This window comes from the organism of the source record quoted next, unplaced genomic scaffold (genome assembly GCF_019419815.1).
Source record: "Pyrus x bretschneideri cultivar Hongxiangsu unplaced genomic scaffold, Pyrus_bretschneideri_v1 Contig33, whole genome shotgun sequence".
Classification (NCBI taxonomy): domain Eukaryota; kingdom Viridiplantae; phylum Streptophyta; class Magnoliopsida; order Rosales; family Rosaceae; genus Pyrus; species Pyrus x bretschneideri.
Genome location: NW_025999646.1, coordinates 5040777 through 5059845, shown reverse-complemented (window position 1 = coordinate 5059845; position 19069 = coordinate 5040777). Strand labels below are relative to the sequence as shown.

Below are 19069 nucleotides of genomic sequence, written 5' to 3'. Positions count from 1 at the left end.
AAATACAAATAGTACACCATATGTTTTTATGTAAGTGGTGGGAAATTTTATTTTTTAAATTATTAACTTTTTAACACATATCTTACCATTTATATTGCGACACGTGATGTACCACCCCGTATGACGGTCACACTGAAAAATCTCTCTAGCACACGCATGTGCAAGAAATTGAAACTTTTAGCTATCATAAGAAAGTCGTATAACGACAACCCTCAATCATTAGAGCGAGATCTTTCAGTGTGTTCAGAATACAGAGTGGTATATCAGTTGTTATTATAAAAATGATGAGCTACTTGTGTTAAAAAAAATTAATAACTTAAAAAAATAAAACTTCTCACCATTTACACGTGATGTACCACTCGTATTACCGCTACAATTAAACTTTTGTCCACCGTAGCATGAAATCAACCTTCCAATATCAACGTGGTCGCAGCCCATTGGCACTATGTACGAACAATTGTGCTCTCTCTCTCTCTCTCTCTCTTTTTCACTCTTTCTTGACAAGCAATTTGTCATAATTTTTTTGAATAAGCCACTTTAATCAAATATTGCTCTCTCTCTCTCTCTCTCTCTCTCTCTCTCTCTCTCTCTCTCTCTGCTTTGTTCCACCGAACTGTATTCCTATTTTTATATATTTTTGTATAAATATGTATATATAATTATAAAAGTAGGTTTCGTGAGAGCAGTCGTCCCATTCAATCATTTTAGTTGAGAAGTTGTCGTCCAGATCTGAGCCTGTGAGCATCCACTACTCACTGCAATGGGGGAAAAGGAAAAGGTACGTAATATTTGGTATAGTTTGTGTTCTCTTCATTTTCTTTTTCCAAGGATAAGCAGATAACCCAAATGATGATTTGTATGGCTAAAACTAAAAGGCTTTAAGTTCTTGTGTTTTGTGGTTCCTATTCTTTTATTTATATCCTAATAAGAATCCAAGTCCCCTCCTTTGTGCTATTTTGTTGTTTTTTGCCTCTCTCTCTCTCTCTCTCTCTCTCTCTCTCTCTGTTACTGATTCACCATGATTCTTCCCTGTCAGTCAGTCAGAACCCTGATTGTCCAGCAGCACTGTTCCACTTCTTTTTGTCGACACTTTTGCACAACGATCTTCTGTATTATTTATATATTTTCTGAAGATTCATTCTTGTCAATTTTGGTTAATGTACATATTTTTTTTAATATTAAAAATGGGTAATTCAGGTTACGATTATGGTGCTGAAGGTGGATCTTCAGTGTCACAAATGCTACAAGAAGGTCAAAAAAGTTCTTTGTAAATTCCCTCGTGAGTCTCTCTTCTCCTTGATTTGTCTATAATTATTTGATAAAAAGCTAAAGTTATAGTTCTTACTTTTTGAGAAAATAAGATTAATTTAGATTAAATGTAAACTGAGTAAATTAATGTGTGTTTGTGAACAAGAGAAATACGAGACGAGATATACGACGAGAAGCAAAACCAAGTGGTGATCAAAGTGGTATGCTGCAGTCCAGAAAAGATAAGGGACAAGATTTGCTGCAAAGGTGGGAGTGCCATCAAAAGCATCGAGATCAAAGAGCTCGAGAAGAAAACAGATGACGGGAAGAAAAATGATGACGGGAAGAAAAAAGATGACGGCAAGAAAAAAGATGACGGCAACCCTAAAGATGACGGCAAGAAAAAAGATGAAGTCAATAAAAAAGATGACAGCAAGTCTAAAGATCATGTTGTGCCAGGGCACTCACTGCATGTCCGACCGTGTTGTATGGATTGTTACCAGGGGCATGCGGGTGGGCCGTGCTACAATGGTTATGGCGGGGGGCCAGCCCCGTATATCCAGTATGATGGTTATTATGGAAGGCCTGTGTATGACAGTTACGGCGGTGGCAGCATGGGGTATTGTGTTACCCGCCCTGAGTATTTCAATGAAGAAAATCCCTCAGCTTGCACAGTCATGTAAATCATCGATCATCTTGTTGGACAGTGACACCTTCTTCAATCTCGGGATAATATTTTGGTAGTGTTTGTTGGCTGCTATTAATATGGTAAGAAAACTAACGAAAAATCTAAAAAAAACTTTAATTTTAATGAAAAATGAAAAATAAATGTGTAGTAAATAGTATTAGAAAAAAGATAAAAATATGATTTTTCGTTAAAAATGAACAGTATCAGAAATGTTTCGTTAATGATCATATATATTGTTAAGTGAATAATAAAGTTGGTGGTTGTTAAGTCACAATCGCGTTAATCTGTTCATTAAATCAGTAATATAGACTATAGAGAGAAAGAGATACATCCCATCATGAAGATGAAGATGAAGATGAAGTTGGTGCCTGCTACAATTTTCAAAAGTTTCCATTCCACATTCCCTTGTTGTTTGTCCTGCACAGTGCACGTGCGTTCTTTTTAGTTATTTCCCATTTCACAAGCTGATTTTCATCAACTACTAATAAGCGATTAGTCAAGAGTGGAATTGAGGAGGTGTGAATAGAAGAATCTAGCTACTCTGGTTAATACATTTCCAGTCTCATTTATTAAGTGTAACATGAATTCTATTAACACAAACAAAATTTTTATTTCTTTTAAAAAACTCATTATTATTTTTCTATATTTACCTTTATTTCCAAAAGCTAACCTTTTTTCTCTCCTACCACAACATGTTCTAATCTAAACTATTTTTTTTCTTCTTGCATTACCAAAAACAAAAACCCACCCAGAAGCAATCTCTTGGCTTTCCGAAACTTATATGAGTTACACTAGTTGGTCGGGATAGTGTGTTCCAATCCATGTAAATTTCCAACCCAGAAGCAAAGCCTTGCCCTCCCAGGGCTCATATAAGTAAACTAAAGAATGAAATTTAGCTACCATTCCTCGTCTAACAATGCTCAACTATATCATTATTTTCAGTCCCCACATCGTTAGATTCTACCATAAACTAGAGAGTAGTTATGGAGACTAAATTTGTAAATAAAATTTTGTAAACTAAACGATATGAAAGTTGATGATTGGATTATTACTTAAGTGTTAATGACACATCATTTAATTTGCAAATTTTATTTACAAATTTAATTTCCTTACATTACTCTAAACTAAACAAATCCTTGATCCCTCGCCCCCTCCAAATGTCGACAAGAGAGAGAGAGCAGCAACAACAACAACCTAGATACGTGTGTAATAATGTGTTCCCAGAAAGAAGAACTACTCCTAGACCTGCTTTTCATTCCATGTTCCCTTTGTTTGTTCGAGAATTGATTGATATGTTTGTACAAAAATAAGCAAAAGCCAAAACCCTACGTGTCCTATCCAACACCATGTTTGTATTCCGGCTGATACCGTTGCTACAAAACCCATAATTTCCTTAGATCATCTCCAAAAGAGATGTCAAATTTTGAATTTAAAATTTAAATTTGACAACTTATGTGGCATTCTAACATCCCACATCGACCAACAGAGAGGTGGTGATGTGCCTTATATGTACATGCCCACCTCCTATAGCACTGAGGCCTTTTGGGGACTTACTGGCTTCGGATTCCATCAGGACTCCGAAGTTAAGTGAGTTCGGGTGAGAGCATTCCCCGAATGGGTGACCCACTGGGAAGTTCTCGCGTGAGTTCCTAGAAACAAAACAGTGAGGGCGTGGCCAAAGCAGACAATATCGTGATACGCCAGAGCCACAACAATCCCAGATGGGTGACCCACTGGGAAGTTCTCGTGTGAATTCCCAAAAACAAAATCGTAAGGGCATGGCCAGGGCCCAAAGTGGATAATATTGTGCTACAGCGAAGCTGGTCTGGGATGTGACAGGCATTTTGACATATTTTCATGTTTTACTCTCCACCCGATATGTCAAATTAAACTATTATTTTATTACATTATTTTTTTTTCTTAATTTCTGTCTTATACTTTAAATTCAATGAACTAACAGTAAAGAAATTAAACATTGGATTGGTAATCTGCACTAACGGCTATAATATTATTTACAGATTGCATTGGTATTGAAACATTGCATTGAAATATCAAATACTAAAATGACATTAAAATATTAATAAAAGACATTTAATAATTAGTAAAAAAAATTGAAACTGCTATCAAATTTGACAGCAAGCCCCTTTGCTGCCATTCCATGTCATGCCACATAAAATTTGGCATTTCGGTTGGAAACAATTAGTGACTGTCTTTTTTTTTTTTTTTTTTTACTATTATAGCTTATGTGGACAATTTGGCATCTCCTTTGGAGATGCTCTAACGGCTAGTAACATTTTTCTGTCTCTACAACATATTCTTAAGCTCAATAATTACTTTAATTTTTTTCTCAAAATTTGTGAGCTAATATTTACAGTTTTTTTGTCAATTTTGAGAATTTTTTTAACAAGTATTTATTCTTATGTTAAAACCCAAACCAACGTGCACTGTTTACAGACAGTGCGCAGACGAAAATGCCCTAAATCTTCTTAGCATTTTCTACCGGCTTCTCTACAGTAAAAAGACTGTTATGCCCCTTGTGTCCATGTGTCTTTGATCACCGTGTTATCTTTGTGCATCGAGTGGCTTCCCGATGTTTCTGTTGTTTTTCACTCCATTTGGTATAGTAACTTCCCCATTATTTTTATTAGGGTTTACATTAAGCTTTTCATCTCCAAATAATTTTTTTAATTTGGTTCCCTTATGGCTCATATATGCATACAATCATCATTTAGAAATCCAGATCGTTCAAATTTTCAAGGGAAAATCGAAATTGTATATTTTTAAACTCGCTCAATCTTTTCCCTATGTGTTTGCAAGTTGAATCACGACCTTATCCTCTCCTCTCATCCTCCACTAAACCCACCAAAACCAAATCCTCTCCTCATACTCACCGCTTCTCTCTTTTCTCGCTCTCTAAATCTTTCCGTTGTTGAGGGAATTTCTTTAACCTAACGTAGGGCTGGTTTGGTATTGCTGGGCTTTGAAAAAAAGTTGCTTCTATTGTGCTGTGAGAATAAGCAGCAGAGTGTTTGGTAAACATTTTTGTAAAAGTGCTTTTTGAAAAAAAAAAGCAGTATGATAGTGTTTGGTAAACTTTTATGTAAAACATCCGTGATTGTGTAAAATGATCAAAAATGGTATAATACTAGATGTGCTATTAATTTAATTTTCTTAACAAATAAGGTGAATTACTAAATATACTTTATTTTTAAAAGAAAAATATTTATAAACTTTATCTTAAATATTAATTAGTACTGACAAACTACTTCAATTGAAATATTTTAGACTGAATAGCTAGAATTCATTAGTACAATATTGTTAATGTACTTGAAGGTAGTCTAATTAGATGCATTCATCAAACTTGCCGCTATTCTATTTCTTAATGCCTCTATCTCATGTGATCCTTCAACTTGATATTTTTCTTCTTTGATTTCTTATCCTTGTCCTTATCAACCTCCTCAACATCTCCTTCCTCTTCCTTCTTCGTTTCCTCTTCTTCATCGTCGCTGATTTCTTTCTCAGTAATCTTCTCAGTCCAGAGATAGATTAGATAGTTGATGAACTCAAAGTGCTTCTTCACAAGGTCCTTGATCCTCCTCTCTTCCTAATACTCCAACTGATCACAACCCAACAAAAAATTAGTACCCAATTTTTCTCTTTAATCATATAAAGGAAATACTTAATCAATTAGCTTGGTTCTTTACCTGATCCTCCTTGGGGAAGAGGGTAATCTTGGTGTCACTGCCAAGCTGTTCGTCGCTGACATCCCTTGTGACAGTGAAGGAACCATCAGCCTGTGACTCCCAGATGTATTGCTCATCGTCGTTGTGCTTGGTGGTCACAATAACCTTCTTGGCAGCAAGATAGGCAGAGTAGAAACCAACACCAAACTGCCCAATCATGCTCACATCATCTCCGGCTTGCAATGCTTCTATGAACTCTTTGGTTCCTGACCTTGCAATTGTACCCAAGTTGTTCACCAAATCTACAAAAAGCCAATTGCAATCAGCTTCACAGCTTATGAACATAATCATAGATGATCAAACAGCTAAAACAACTGGACAAGGAAAGACACTTGAACAAATATTCAACTAAAAGCTCGGTTGTATTGGATGCATCATTCATGTCAATTAATCTAAAAATCCACGAATTTTTAGCTACAAATGGCAATACCATGCATATCATTTACCAGCTGTAGCAATGGCAATACCATGCATATCATTTACAAATGGCAATACTTTGAGTGCCACAGCCCATACCAATGGTAATACCATGCACATCATTTACCAGTTGTAGCAAATACAGAATGACGACGCTTCTATTTTATTCTAAGCATTAAGATCGTGTTGCTTGATAAAACAAAAGATTAAATATTGGGTTCATATCTTCATTCTCTTAGACACCTATTTGTGCCTCACCTTTCTATTACTATAAGAAGACGATGTATATCAAGTGCAAACGTTGTACAAGTGAACGTAAAAGACAAAAACATAACATATAGTTGTAGCAGCCTTGTTCTGTACTTGTAAAACAACGACGAAGAGTAAAACAAAAATTGGAACTCATGACAAGCCACTGGGGTTAGCCCCGTGGTGAAGGAAGTGGGATGAGTAAGAGTAGGATATGTGTATTTGGGTCAGTTCGCATTAACAAATTATGAAAGCTATATCTGGGCAGAAACATACAAAGTTATATATGGGGAGAAACATATTAAAATATGATACATTTTAAAATACTGGACTCAGTTAAAATACATTTTAGTTTTCATTTCTCTAGCAATTGTAGGAACAAGTTAAATTGCTTTGTCAGCTCCACAAATTGGTATACATTTATTTGGTTACTTAATGCTAAGTTATTGTTAAGGTGGGAAGAATCAAGGAGAAACGTGGCTATAACGATCAATGGCCATATAATATCAAAATATACACAAACGAGTTTGGAAAAAACAAAGGCGACGCATGTTTAGTCTATGAAGATCCCTCTGCTGCACATTCAGCTGGTGGATTTTACAATGGTAACTCTTTTGCTTTTATTTTGCATGGTAAGATGATGTTTATTCTAACTGAGTATTGTGCTTACAGATTAAAGTCGTCCTATTCTAACTGGGTATTGTACTAGTGAAGGCCTTCACATTAGAAGTCTAGAATTAGAAAAGTTGAAGCATCTCTGTATCAAGTTTCAATCATGTGACCTAAACATTTCTTCATCTTCTTTTTTTTTTAATTAGAGGTTAGTTTATTAATCCATTATAAGAATGCAACCCTTAACACACCACCTTACAGCACAACCTGATGACAATCATGCACCACATGCATACATGTTCACGAAGGCACTCCTCTTGTAGTTGAATATTCGTTCAAGATTTGTTATTTAAGAACCCATCATTCATGTTAATTAATCTAAAAATCCACTCTAACTAATTGCCAATATCCAATACATGACATATATAATATGACAGATTAAAATCAGCAAAATATAACCATCCAAACATCATTGAAGAAAAACACAAAGCAAGAACTCACCAGTAAGCAGGATGTGATTCAAAATCTTCTAGTTTCCAAACTTTCCCTGTAAGTGGCTCCGGAATCTAAAACCAATTCCCAAACAATCAAGAAAATGCAATCAGAAGTGTCCTTAAATTATAGTAAATTACAGAACCAATATATTAATGAAACCCATAGATATATGAACCCCAGATTCAAATAGATCTACAGAAAAAATTGAAACAGGAAAAACTTAAAAGAAAGACTCTGGGAATAAAGCTTCATGCTTAACAAACAAAGCAACAAAACCCATAAATTAAATGTCTAAAACAAGCTTTTTAAACCCAGAAAAAGCTATTAACCCAAAAAAAAAAAAAACCCAGAAAAGTTAACACATTTTCCATAAAAAAAGCAAAGAAACCTGAAATTCATAAAAAAACAACAGAACCCAGAAAAGATAACAAGAGAGATCGAGCTGGAGAACGACAGAGATCACTGGGAGGAAGGAAGTTTCAGGTTGGAGATTGAGTTTTGGGGCGACAAGTTGGGAGTGAATGAGTGGACGGGAGGGAGTGAAGTGAGATGCCAGAGTAAGGAAGAGAAGTGAGAAGTGAGACATGAGAGGGTAGGATGACCATTTGAAAATTTTCATTAAATGATACTGTTCACCCGTGTTTTCATAATATAAAGCTGTTTTTTGAAAGCAGCAAATAGTCTGCTTCCACTTTTCAGCTGTTTCTGGTAGCAACTTTAAAAACAAGTGCTTTTTTTTTTTCTGAGTTATCAAACACAATTCAGACAACAACTTTTTTTCATCCCAGCTTTTAAAAAAATTTAAGCAGTCCCAAACGCAATCGCAGTTGTTTTCATGAGTTGGATAAGTTACAATGTGGTGCTTCTATACCAAGAAGTGATTTTATATGGATAAATTGAGTGATGTGTGAAATGGTAAATGTAATTAATCCTTCAACAAAACAAACAGTAAAAGGAGTACCTATTCCCATCCAGCCTTCTGTTTTCTGCTTATCATACCTCTTCAATTTTGCTTATTTTTTGTTAGTCATATGAAAGATAGTGCAATACCGTGGGACCAAAATATCTAACAAACTGGACTGGATATCTCTATTATAGAGAGTTTATAAAAGTAATTTAGACATTATTAGTTTATATTAGTGTTTCACTTCTGTACATTCATTCTATTTTCTGTGTCGTATGGTTTTACATGAGAATTCCGTCGTAATAGCATGTTGCAATAGCATAAATGTAACTTTGTATTTGGTTTGTGTTTAAAACTTAGTCCACATGGTGAATGTTTTTTCTTTCTTTTCAGCTTAGTATTTGAGTTGTGTTAGATTGTCAAAGAATTCAGTAAAAAGGCTTTCCAGATATAGCTGATTTTTTACTTCAAAGGTTCGTGCATGTTTCTCCATAATTTCATTGGTTAACTTTTTTCACAGCTGCGGCACAAGTCCTACTATTCCAGGTAAGCTTCTTTGGTGAAAGTAGCCGAGTATTTGAACTCTTGCACTCCGATTGAAAGTGATGTTTTCGAAGCTTTAAAAGGTCTAGGGGATAATATTTTGGAACAAAACGCTGTGGTGGTTCTGAATGGCATGAACAATCCGGAAAATGCTTTGCTTGCGCTTAACTACTTTCAGCAGAGGTTGAAACTGAAGCGGGAGGTGATTTCGTATAATGTGACTTTGAAAGTGTGTAGGAAGGGTAAGGATATGGAGAGAGCAGAGAAGCTGTTCGACGAAATACTCCAGAGAGGTGTTAACCCCGATAATGTTACCTTTTCGACTATGATTAGTTGCTCTGGGATGTGTTCTTTGCTTGATAAGGCTGTGGAGTGGTTTGAGAAGATGCCCGGTTTTGGGTGTAATCCGGATGATGTTACCTATTCGGCTATGATTGACGCCTATGGACGTGCGGAGGTTGAAATGGCTTTCAGTTTGTATGACCGGGCCAGGACTGAGAAGTGGCGCATTGATCCAGTGACGTTTTCTACGTTGATCCAAATTCACGGGCAATCGGGGAATTTTGATGGGTGCTTGAATGTTTATGAGGAACTGAAAGCTATAGGGGCTAAGCCAAACTTGGTGATTTATAACACTTTGTTGGATGCTATGGGAAGAGCTAGGAGGCCTTGGCAGGCCAAGAAAATTTACCGAGAGATGATAAGCAAGGAGCTTTCACCAAATTGGGTAACCTATGCAACTCTTTTAAGGGCCTATGGTAGAGCTCGTTACTGTGATGATGCTCTTAATGTTTATAAAGAGATGAAGGAAAAGGGATTGGAGTCAAAAGTAATTCTCTATAACACCCTTTTAGCTATGTGTGCTGATGTTGGTTACACCGATGAAGCCGTTGAGATTTTTGAAGAAATGAAGAGTTCTGAAACACTGAAGCCTGACAGTTGGACCTTTTCGTCCATGATTACCATATATTCCTGTAGCCTGGAAAGTCATAGAGGCAGAAGCAACATTGAATGAAATGTTGGAAGCTGGTTTCGAGCCAAATATCTTTATTTTGACATCACTCATCCAATGCTACGGTAAGGCAAAACGCACTGATGACGTTGTCAAAATATTCAATCAACTCCTAGAATTAGGTATAACACCAGATGAATGTTTCTGTGGTTGTCTCCTGAATGTGATGACTCAAACACCAAAGGAAGAACTTTGCAAGCTTGTGAATTGCATTGAGAGGGCTGATGAAAAACTAGGGTATGTGGTAAGACTTTTAGTGGAGAAGAAAGAAAGTAGTGAAAAGTTCAAGAACGAAGCATCACAACTTTTTAACTCGATTGGTTCGGATGTAAAGAAGGCTTGCTGCAATTGCCTGATTGATCTTTGTGTGAACCTCAATCTCTTGGAGAGAGCCTGTGAGCTACTAGACTTGGGGATCACACTTCAGATATATATAGGCTTACAGTCAAGTTCTCAGACCTAGTGGTCTTTGTATCTCAAGGGCCTCTTTCTTGGGGCAGCTCTGACTGCGTTACATGTTTGGATCAATGACCTATCTCGGGTATTGGAATCCGGTGAGGAGCTTCTGCCGTTGCTTGGAATTAATACTGGACATGGGAAACATAAGTATTCAGAGAAAGGGCTGGCAAGTGTATTTGAGTCGCATGTGAAGGAATTGAATGCTCCATTCCATGAGGCCTCAGACAAGGCTGGCTGGTTTTTGACAACAAAAGTTGCAGTCAAGTCATGGTTAGAGTCTAGAAGTTCATCTGAGTTAGTTACTGCTTAGATGTTGGGCTGTTTGGTTTACCGACAAAGCTCATCACACTGAAAATGTAATGTGAAACTGGTATTTGCTGCTTCTCAGTTCTCTATTTATATGTTTTTGGAATTCTCTCTGGGCGTAGAGAACAGCTTTGTACCATTAGAATTCAACTATGAAATCTTCCTTCATTCGTCTTACGAAGTTAGTGAAGTTCTTAGAAATATTGCATCGTACTCAGTAGTAATGCGCTTGAAAGAGAAGGGACCCTTCCCCATTGTTCCTGTTGTCCCCCTCTCTCTCTCTAGGACCGCCCTCTCTCTTTTTAAATTTATAATCAATACATGTAGGATAGGACATCAGATGGGAACAAGGTCGATGATGTGATTTGAATAACATCATCGGTTAGATCATAGCTGAATGAGTTTTAAGAAATCGAAGAAGTGAAAAAGTCCAGTTTCCTTTCGTATGCTACGAAAGTTTTGCAAAATTCCTTATGATCAAAACCATTTGGGAGTCGGTCCAACATGAGAATGACAGGAGGTACAAAACAAGTGTATTGTTGTAACTTCTGTTTCCATTCAAGCTATTGGAAAGGCCAATTGGCACCATCACCAGGGCCGGCCCTAAGAATTTGAAGGCTCTAGGCAAGCTTTAAAAGTGGGGTTCTAGAATCATCAAACCTCCGACTCTTTGTACATTGATACGTAGAAGAAATAAATCGTTAATACATAAAAAAAAATGTATTTCTACATCAAATACTAATATAATGGTAAATATCAGTTTACTACCCTCATGTTTCGTGGTTTTCAACATTGAGTACATCAATTTTTTTCATCTCAGAGTCATACCTAAAATGTTAATTTTGAACAATCTCATACATTCGTTAGTCAAACTGTTAAGTCTGTCGTTAACTGATGGCGTGGGGCCTATGTGGAAAATGACCAGACGTCATGTGTCATTACAAATATTAAAATAATTAATTAAAAAAATTATATAAAATAAAAAAAATAAACCCTGAACCCCCTCCACCCCACTACCTTTCCATCCCCACCACCCCTCACCCACCGACACCCTTCCTCTTCCCTGAAACCCACCCCAACCATCAAGCTTTTTCTCCTTCCCCAAAAACCCATCCCCTTCCCTTCCCCCAAAATTCCCTCTCTTCCTTCTCTTCTCTGCAAATCAAAACAACAGAACAACCCTTGGTGTGGAAATTGAGGGTCGACGTAATGCAGGCGGTCAGATCTCGGCCGAAAGCACCGGCAGACGGCGGATACGAGGTCTCGAGAGTGGAAAGGGAGTGGGCAGTGGTGACGGCGACTTGCTTGAACCCAAAACCTCCCTATTCGTCTTTTACTAGAAAACCCTAACAGCTACATCCTCCATTTTGCAGAAAACCAAAACAACGTCTCTGATTTCCCTGATTTCTTCAAAACCAACGAAAACCCTCAATCTTGGATCTCACAAGTCATAACCATCTTTGAGTCTTTACCTTTTTATCAAATCAGAGACGTCTGAGCGTCCATTCCTTAAATTCCAGGTCCATATAGTCAAACGAACCCTCGAATCTACAATCAAGGCGAGCTGCCGTCATCTGACCCAGGTCGAAGTTACTGCCATGTGCGATTGACAGGGTTCCATTCGTCTACTCGAAACGCCGCTACCACTAGTGGAATCGGGGGACCCAAATTGCCATCCCCACTTAACCCGAGAGACGCCGATGCTGAAAACTGGCTGGAGGCATTTCTCTGAAACTGCCGCATACCACCTATTGCCTGGAAGAAACCCACGAATAAGATAAAACCTTTATATTTTTCTCAAATGGAGGATGGTGAAGTGAGGGGTTCACAGTGGTGGTTATGAGGGTTTCACAGGGATGGAGGGGTGGAGGGCATGGAGGGATGTCGGGTGGGGAAGACGAAGGGGGAGTGATGGAGATGGGGGTTGGTGGTGGTTTGAGTTCAACATCGTCTTTCAGTTTGAATTTTACTGAAACTTTGAAAACTAATTGAATTGGGGTTTTCCGTTTGATCTGAAAGAAGTGAACTTTAGGGTTTGAGAGTGGGGATTGAATTGAAAGATTAGGTTTTGGGGATGATTTGATCGGAATATTTTGTTGTTTTGATTTGCAGAGAAGGGGGTTCTGGGTTTTTTTCGTGTTTATTTTTATTTTTATTTTTTTATATAGTTTTTTTAATTAATTATTTTAATATTTTAATATTTTTAATGACATGTGGTGTCCAGTTGTCACATCCCGGGCTCGACTCCATTGTAGCACGATATTGTCCGCCTTGGGCCCTGACCACATCCTCACGATTTTGTTTCTAGGAACTCATACGAGAACTTCCTAGTGGGTCATCCATCCTGGGATTGCTCTCACCCAAACTCGCTTAACTTCAGAGTTTTGATGGAACCCGAAGCCAGTGAGTTCCCAAAAGGCCTCATGTTAAGTAGAGATGAGAATATACATATAAGGCTTATAGGATCCACTCCCCTGGGCAATGTGGGATGTCACAATTCATCCCCCTTAGGGGCCCGACGTCCTCGTCAATACACATCCGGCCAAGGATTGTCTCTGATACCAAACTAACACACCCCGACCAAAATCAAGGCGTGACGGCCAGCACACCTTGATTTTGGTCGGGGTGTGTCACCAGTCATTGTCCACATAGAAGCCACGTCATCAGTTAACGGTAGACTTAACAGTTTGACTAACGGATGTATGAGACTGTCCCAAAATTAACACTTTAGGTATGACTCTGGGACGAAAAATAAACTTGATGTACTAAATGTTTAAAACCACGAAACATGAGGGTAGTAAACTGAGATTTACCCTAAAAATTAATACTACAAGAAAGATATAAAAACATTAGATAATACATGTCTTGCATTTTTAGATGCAAATGTACTAATTGAGTTTACATAATCTAAATTGTTATTAGATTAGGCTTTCTAATTATATTTGGAAAAACAATACTTGTTTGGGGAATCTTCATCATGTTTCGAACAAGAGACGGGAACCAAATAAATGTCTTCTTTTCCACTACGCCACCAAGTTTTTTGTGTTATCCATCTTACTTTAAAAGTATTTATATACTAATACATACATATAAAAAAAATAAAATTGGGGGCCCGTAGAAGTCGGGGGAATTAGGCGATCGCCTTACTTGGCTACCCTCAGGGTCGGTCCTGACCGTCATAGACTGAAGTGACCTTAGATGCTTACTTTCTAAGGCTTATTTCCGCTATCATAATTCTCGAGACACAGGGCATGTTATTTGCTTGTGATAGAATCATGTAGACATTTCTTTACTCAATGGGACCAATATATGGGACACAACAACACCATTCAAATTTTAACGGGATCAAAATGTAAAGAACCTCACTCTTTACATTTCTCTACTCAATGGGAAGAGAAATTTATTAAAAGTTGAATAGAAACGTTTACATCTCTTCTACAAATGAGACAGATGAGCGGGAATATATTAACTTTCATGTGTTATGTATAGACACCACTGATTAATCCCTTGTACGGTGCACTAAGACAATAAAATATGGTTATTGGTCGCATGGTTTTATCATTTTCTGAGCCAGGATGCTTATCAAAAGGTCAATTTTCCAAAGGGTTTTGTGCGTTAAGATCAAGGGACTTCCTAGGTGGGCGTGTGTGGGTGTACTGTATTCGTGGCCAACTTTGCTGGGTGAAGTCTGGTGACGAAAAATCTCAAATCCATTTTAAAATCTACTCTAAGTTTGGGCTCCGATATTTCAGAATCAGCTCAAATTCTTCTTGGTGATTTTTATCTACAAACTTAGGCCTGTGGTGGGTATATTGAAGCTGCTCTTGGAATTGAGGTGATTTTAAAAAAATAGTTGTCAAAATAAGTTGGAGGTGTTTTTGATGTATGGCAAACACTTCAAAACAACTTTATTTCAAAATTCAGATGAAAAAAGCTAAAATAAATAAGCTGCAAAAAGCAGCTTTAGAAAACAACTTCTGGTTGAAAACACGGAGCTACAGTAACCTTTTTAATGAAATTTTCAATTTACCAACCTTGCCCTCCCTTTTCTCCTGCCTTCGCCCTGGTTTTTCCTCACACTTTCAGATCCCTCGCATGCCCTCTCTATCAAAACCCTTTCAGACTCTCTCACACACCGCCGTCGCCTTCACTCCTTCCTCTGGTAAGCTTCTCTTGTCTAAAATTTCGTTATTTATTTGTTTAAATTTTTAAATTTGGGAATGGGGAGAGTGAGAGTGAAAGAGGGGTGGGAAGAGGTGTTTGCTGACTGTATGGGTGTCAGGAAAAAAAAACTGGGGATGGAGGAAACAATTGGGGAAAAAATTCGGGGAAAAAATAGGGTTTGTGGAGGAAACAAGAAAAATTGAGAGATAAAAAAAAATTGGGGAAAAAATTAGGGTTTGCATTGCTCCTACTGATTCATTGCCATGACCTTGAAGTTCTTAATGCCCATTTCTAGGATTTGCCTAATTTCCCCTTTCAGATTTTCAAGACTCCATTTTTTATTCTTTCTATTTTTGTTGACTCATATTTTACTTGTTTTGTGCCAGTGCTGATTAAAGTTACTTACATTTTGTTGACTCATATTTTTGTTGACAAACTCAGTGTCAAGTGAAGTAGACATGCCAGACCTTTCAATGGATATCGTTGCCAATATACTCTCGCGACTTCCTCTTAGCTCCTACTGACTGATTCATTGAATCTGGGAAAACGATATCATGGGATGTAACTGTACAAGTAATCATCTGCATGCATTAATAATCTGTTTGTGTGTGTAGTCACTTTGTACAGGATAGAGCCTATTAAAAGAGCCTTTTAAAAGAGCCTTTCACAGAGAAAAGAGCCTTCTTTGTGTCTTTATCCAACTTTATTGTTGCCAAAGCGCCCTTCACAGAGAAAAAAATAACCAGTCAAGCTTATTTATGTAATCATGGGTCATCAACTTATCATAAGAGGCACATATATACACGCAAAGTCGCAGACACGCACATTAGAGAACTAAGGGCAACAGTTATAAGCATCAAATATGCCAGGAACTTTTGATTCAGTTTTAAGAGCATCTACAATGGGCTCCCTAAATGAGCTCCTAGTTAAAATTTAGGGACGATTTGGAAAAATTCACCCCGTCACTCCCTATCTACCTCCTAAAATAAAGATTCTACAACGAGCTCCTAAAGCTAGGGAGGGAGAAAAGAGCTCCTAAGGCTCCTAGCATTATGATTGTTCTGTGAGTTGCTGTTGATTGTTTGATTGTTTTGTGAATTGCTACAATGGCTCTTCACCCGTTCAATAAGCAAGTGAAGATTTTTTGCTACAATGGTTTTCATAACTACATACGGAGGTATTCTGAACGTGATCGTCATTTTGATGACCCTAGAGACTTTTGTGAAGAGAGCAATAATAGTGATGATGATGATGAATAATACCAAAATTATGAAGTTGAAGAATCACATGAGATAGAGGCATTAAGAAATAGAATAACGGCAAGTTTGATGAATGCATCTAATTAGACTACTTTCAAGTACATTAACAATATTGTACTAATGAATCCGAGCTATTCAATCTAAAATATTTCAATTGAAGTAGTTTGTCATACTAATTAATATTTAAGATAAAGTTTATAAATATTTTTCTTTTAAAAATAAAGTATATTTAGTAATTCATCTTTATTTGTTAAGAAAATTAAATTAATAGCAGATCTAGTATTTTACCATTTTTTGTCATTTCACACGGTCACAGCTGTTTTACATAAAAGTTTACCAAACATTGTCATACTGTTTTTTTTTTTTTTTTTTTCCCAAAAGCACTTTTACAAAAAAGTTTACCAAACACTCTGTTGCTTTATTTCACAGCCATTTATTCTCACAGCACAGCAAAAACAGCTTTTTTTTCAAAGCATAACAATACCAAACCAGTCATAAGTTCGTCGGTAGAATTTCTACCCTGCGCACGGGTTGCCTACAAGGGATTTAACACTCATCACATCCGTTGGTTTTAAGGCCTTCGAGGTGGAAGGCTGGGATTTCATCTCCAACACGTTACGCGCAGGCGATGAGCACACCTGCGCACAGCATAGAGCGGCACCAGAAAGTACACAAGTTACCTCTGCCTAATCTTTGTATTTACGTTTGTACTATTTGCATGACAGCGATATCTAACCACCGATCCCGCGCATCCACAAAACAACGTAATTCAAAGACAAAAGAGTTATAAAACATTCAATATGTCCAAAATGTTGTAAAATCGATTATGTGTGTACAGTGGAATAAATAAAAAGACACAAAATTTACGAGGTTCCTCTACAGTCAGTGTGACTGGAGTACGTCCTCGGGCAGCAGTGATGCTTTCATTATAATTTGGAATAATAGGAGTACAAAGATAACTCTATGTATTCTCTTTTCTCCTCTTCCTCTCTTTCTTTTTCTGCTCAATATTCAAAGCATACGGAGTGCTCTATTTATAGAGCAACTCCAAGCACACATCTTTGACAATATAACTTCCTTTATCTCCCAAGTCAAGATTAACTGCACGGGCATTGAAAACCCACCCAAAGTCTGCAGTTTCTATGTGGGCATTCAATACCCACTAGACTTTTCAACACTCCCCCTTGGATGCCCACATATCAACATGAGTTGTCTCGTTAAGATCTTGATCTATTTTTGGATGCTCCCCCTTGATGAGTATCTCCCCCTGATTTCAAATTATTTAAGCTGATCATTGATCCTGCTGCTTTAGTCTTTTAGCGGTGATAGTTGCCGAAAGAGGTGTTTCACTTGTTGTTAACTTTCCACAGACTTGTTCTTGAACTGGGTTGGAGGGCCTTTCTGCTAGACTTCCTCCAAAGATCTGAATTTACCTATTTTATCTGGAGCTGAATTTGATTCAAGGGTGGTGGACACTTGATCTTGAATCGGACTTGTGATTTCTTCAAAAGCCGTCCAGGCTTGATCTTGAATGAAATTGGATCATGAGGAGCTTCATGTGACAAGTGATCTTAGGCTTTGTCGAGGATGAACTGACATGTGTTTGTTGTGGTTGTCTCCACATGCTTCAATATATCATTTTCACTTGCCTTACTTGCTCTCCTTGCAGAAATGATATTTTCCTTATGCAGGTTTGGCATCTTCTCTTGTAGTATTTGTCATCTGATACAGGAGTGGAATGCAAACCTTGTATTTGAATGGACCATCACTTCTTGGTGGCAGCGCAAGTTTGAGTGGAGATTCCGACATATTGCTTTCTTTATCCTTGTCTTGGCAGGTAAGAACAAGGACAAAGGAAAGGACAGGGAGATTGCATGATATGAGATACTCTTGCTCTCGTCCCTGATGATATGAGATACTCTTGCTCTGGTGTGACTTGTTTGTAGAGGTATTCTCAGAGAGGGGGGAAACTGAGTATTTCGACATACTTTGTGAAAGATGCATTCTCGGAGATGAGGAAGAGTTAGATATTTTTCAGTTCTGCCTTGCCGTGGAGGACAAAGGTTGACATATATATTGATTTTCCAATAGCAGGTAGTAAAGCTGTGCCTTTACTCTTGTCAGCAACTGTGGTGTAATTAGAACAGTAAGATTCACGCGTTTTCAACTTTATCAGAAATCTTTGACAAAGTTGCACGTGATATCCAAGAGCTGAGATTGCGTCTGAGAAATGTTGACAGACGTCATACAGGGAAATCCAGCTTTTGAGATTCGAAAATCGGTGTCTCTTCAATTTTTGAATAAGTGGTCCTGTTGCCCCTCCTATTATAGAGAGATCAATTTTGTTGAGAAACACTCAAAAAAATTGTTGCCTGCAGAAATTTCCCTTTCTTGCACTTCTGAGATTTTATTTGACTTCCTTCATCATTTCTGAAAATGGCTTGCCCATCTAACATTTGTTTAGATTTGAGTCTCAGGATTGATACAGACGAGCAGCATCAGGATAACATATGGCGCCCGTCCTTCTCAACTTCTAATGGTCCTCTTACGGTTGGGGACTCTGTGATGAAGAATAACATAACTGCTACAGTGGTAGCCAGAAATCTTCTCACTCCAAAGGACAACAGAATCCTTTCAAACCGGTCTGATGAGGCGGCCGTCCAAGACTCATTGGCTCTCAGTGTTCAATGTGCGGGTTCTGTATCCAATATGGGACAGCGCCTACTTGCTCGAACTCACCAAGTTGAATCATTAATGGCTGAGGTGGCAAGTCTTAAACAAGAGATTAGAGGGCTCAAGCATGAGAATAGAGTGTTACACATGCTAGCAAATAATTACTCTACGAGCATGAAAAGAAAGCTCGACCAGCTACTGGAATCCGAAGGTCGGACTCAAAATGACAATCGGGGGTTCGAGTCTTTATTCCAAAGACATCCATTGTCTTAGCTGTCTGGAGTTCCACCAAGTATT

At 37.7% G+C, this 19069-nt stretch overlaps 1 protein-coding gene, 2 long non-coding RNA genes and 1 pseudogene across 3 annotated transcripts; 3 read left to right on the top strand and 1 right to left on the bottom strand.

Moving 5' to 3' along the window:
- Positions 1 to 626: 626 nt before the first annotated feature.
- Positions 627 to 2207, top strand: LOC103963738 (heavy metal-associated isoprenylated plant protein 6-like). The gene is made up of 3 exons (XM_018651501.2): positions 627 to 778; positions 1198 to 1279; positions 1417 to 2207. Exons 1-3 carry the CDS (start codon positions 761 to 763, stop codon positions 1929 to 1931), a joined length of 615 nt encoding a protein of 204 aa, XP_018507017.2. The 5' UTR covers positions 627 to 760; the 3' UTR covers positions 1932 to 2207.
- Positions 2208 to 5244: 3037 nt separating this feature from the next.
- Positions 5245 to 8121, bottom strand: LOC103963736. The gene is made up of 3 exons (XR_007260859.1): positions 7459 to 8121; positions 5641 to 5921; positions 5245 to 5552 (listed from the first exon to the last, which is right to left on the bottom strand). It is a non-coding gene; the product is annotated as an uncharacterized LOC103963736 (long non-coding RNA).
- Positions 8122 to 8364: 243 nt separating this feature from the next.
- LOC103963775 lies at positions 8365 to 10857 on the top strand (annotated as a pseudogene).
- A 3155-nt stretch (positions 10858 to 14012) lies between these two features.
- Positions 14013 to 15516, top strand: LOC125480498. The gene is made up of 2 exons (XR_007260856.1): positions 14013 to 14838; positions 15282 to 15516. It is a non-coding gene; the product is annotated as an uncharacterized LOC125480498 (long non-coding RNA).
- Positions 15517 to 19069: the final 3553 nt, after the last annotated feature.

Excerpts from the sequence above, each read along its gene's own strand:
- LOC103963738 (XM_018651501.2), top strand. Across the intron at positions 1,280-1,416 it reads AGTTCTTTGTAAATTCCCTC|AAATACGAGACGAGATATAC; the intron begins GTGAGTCTCTCT and ends TGTGAACAAGAG.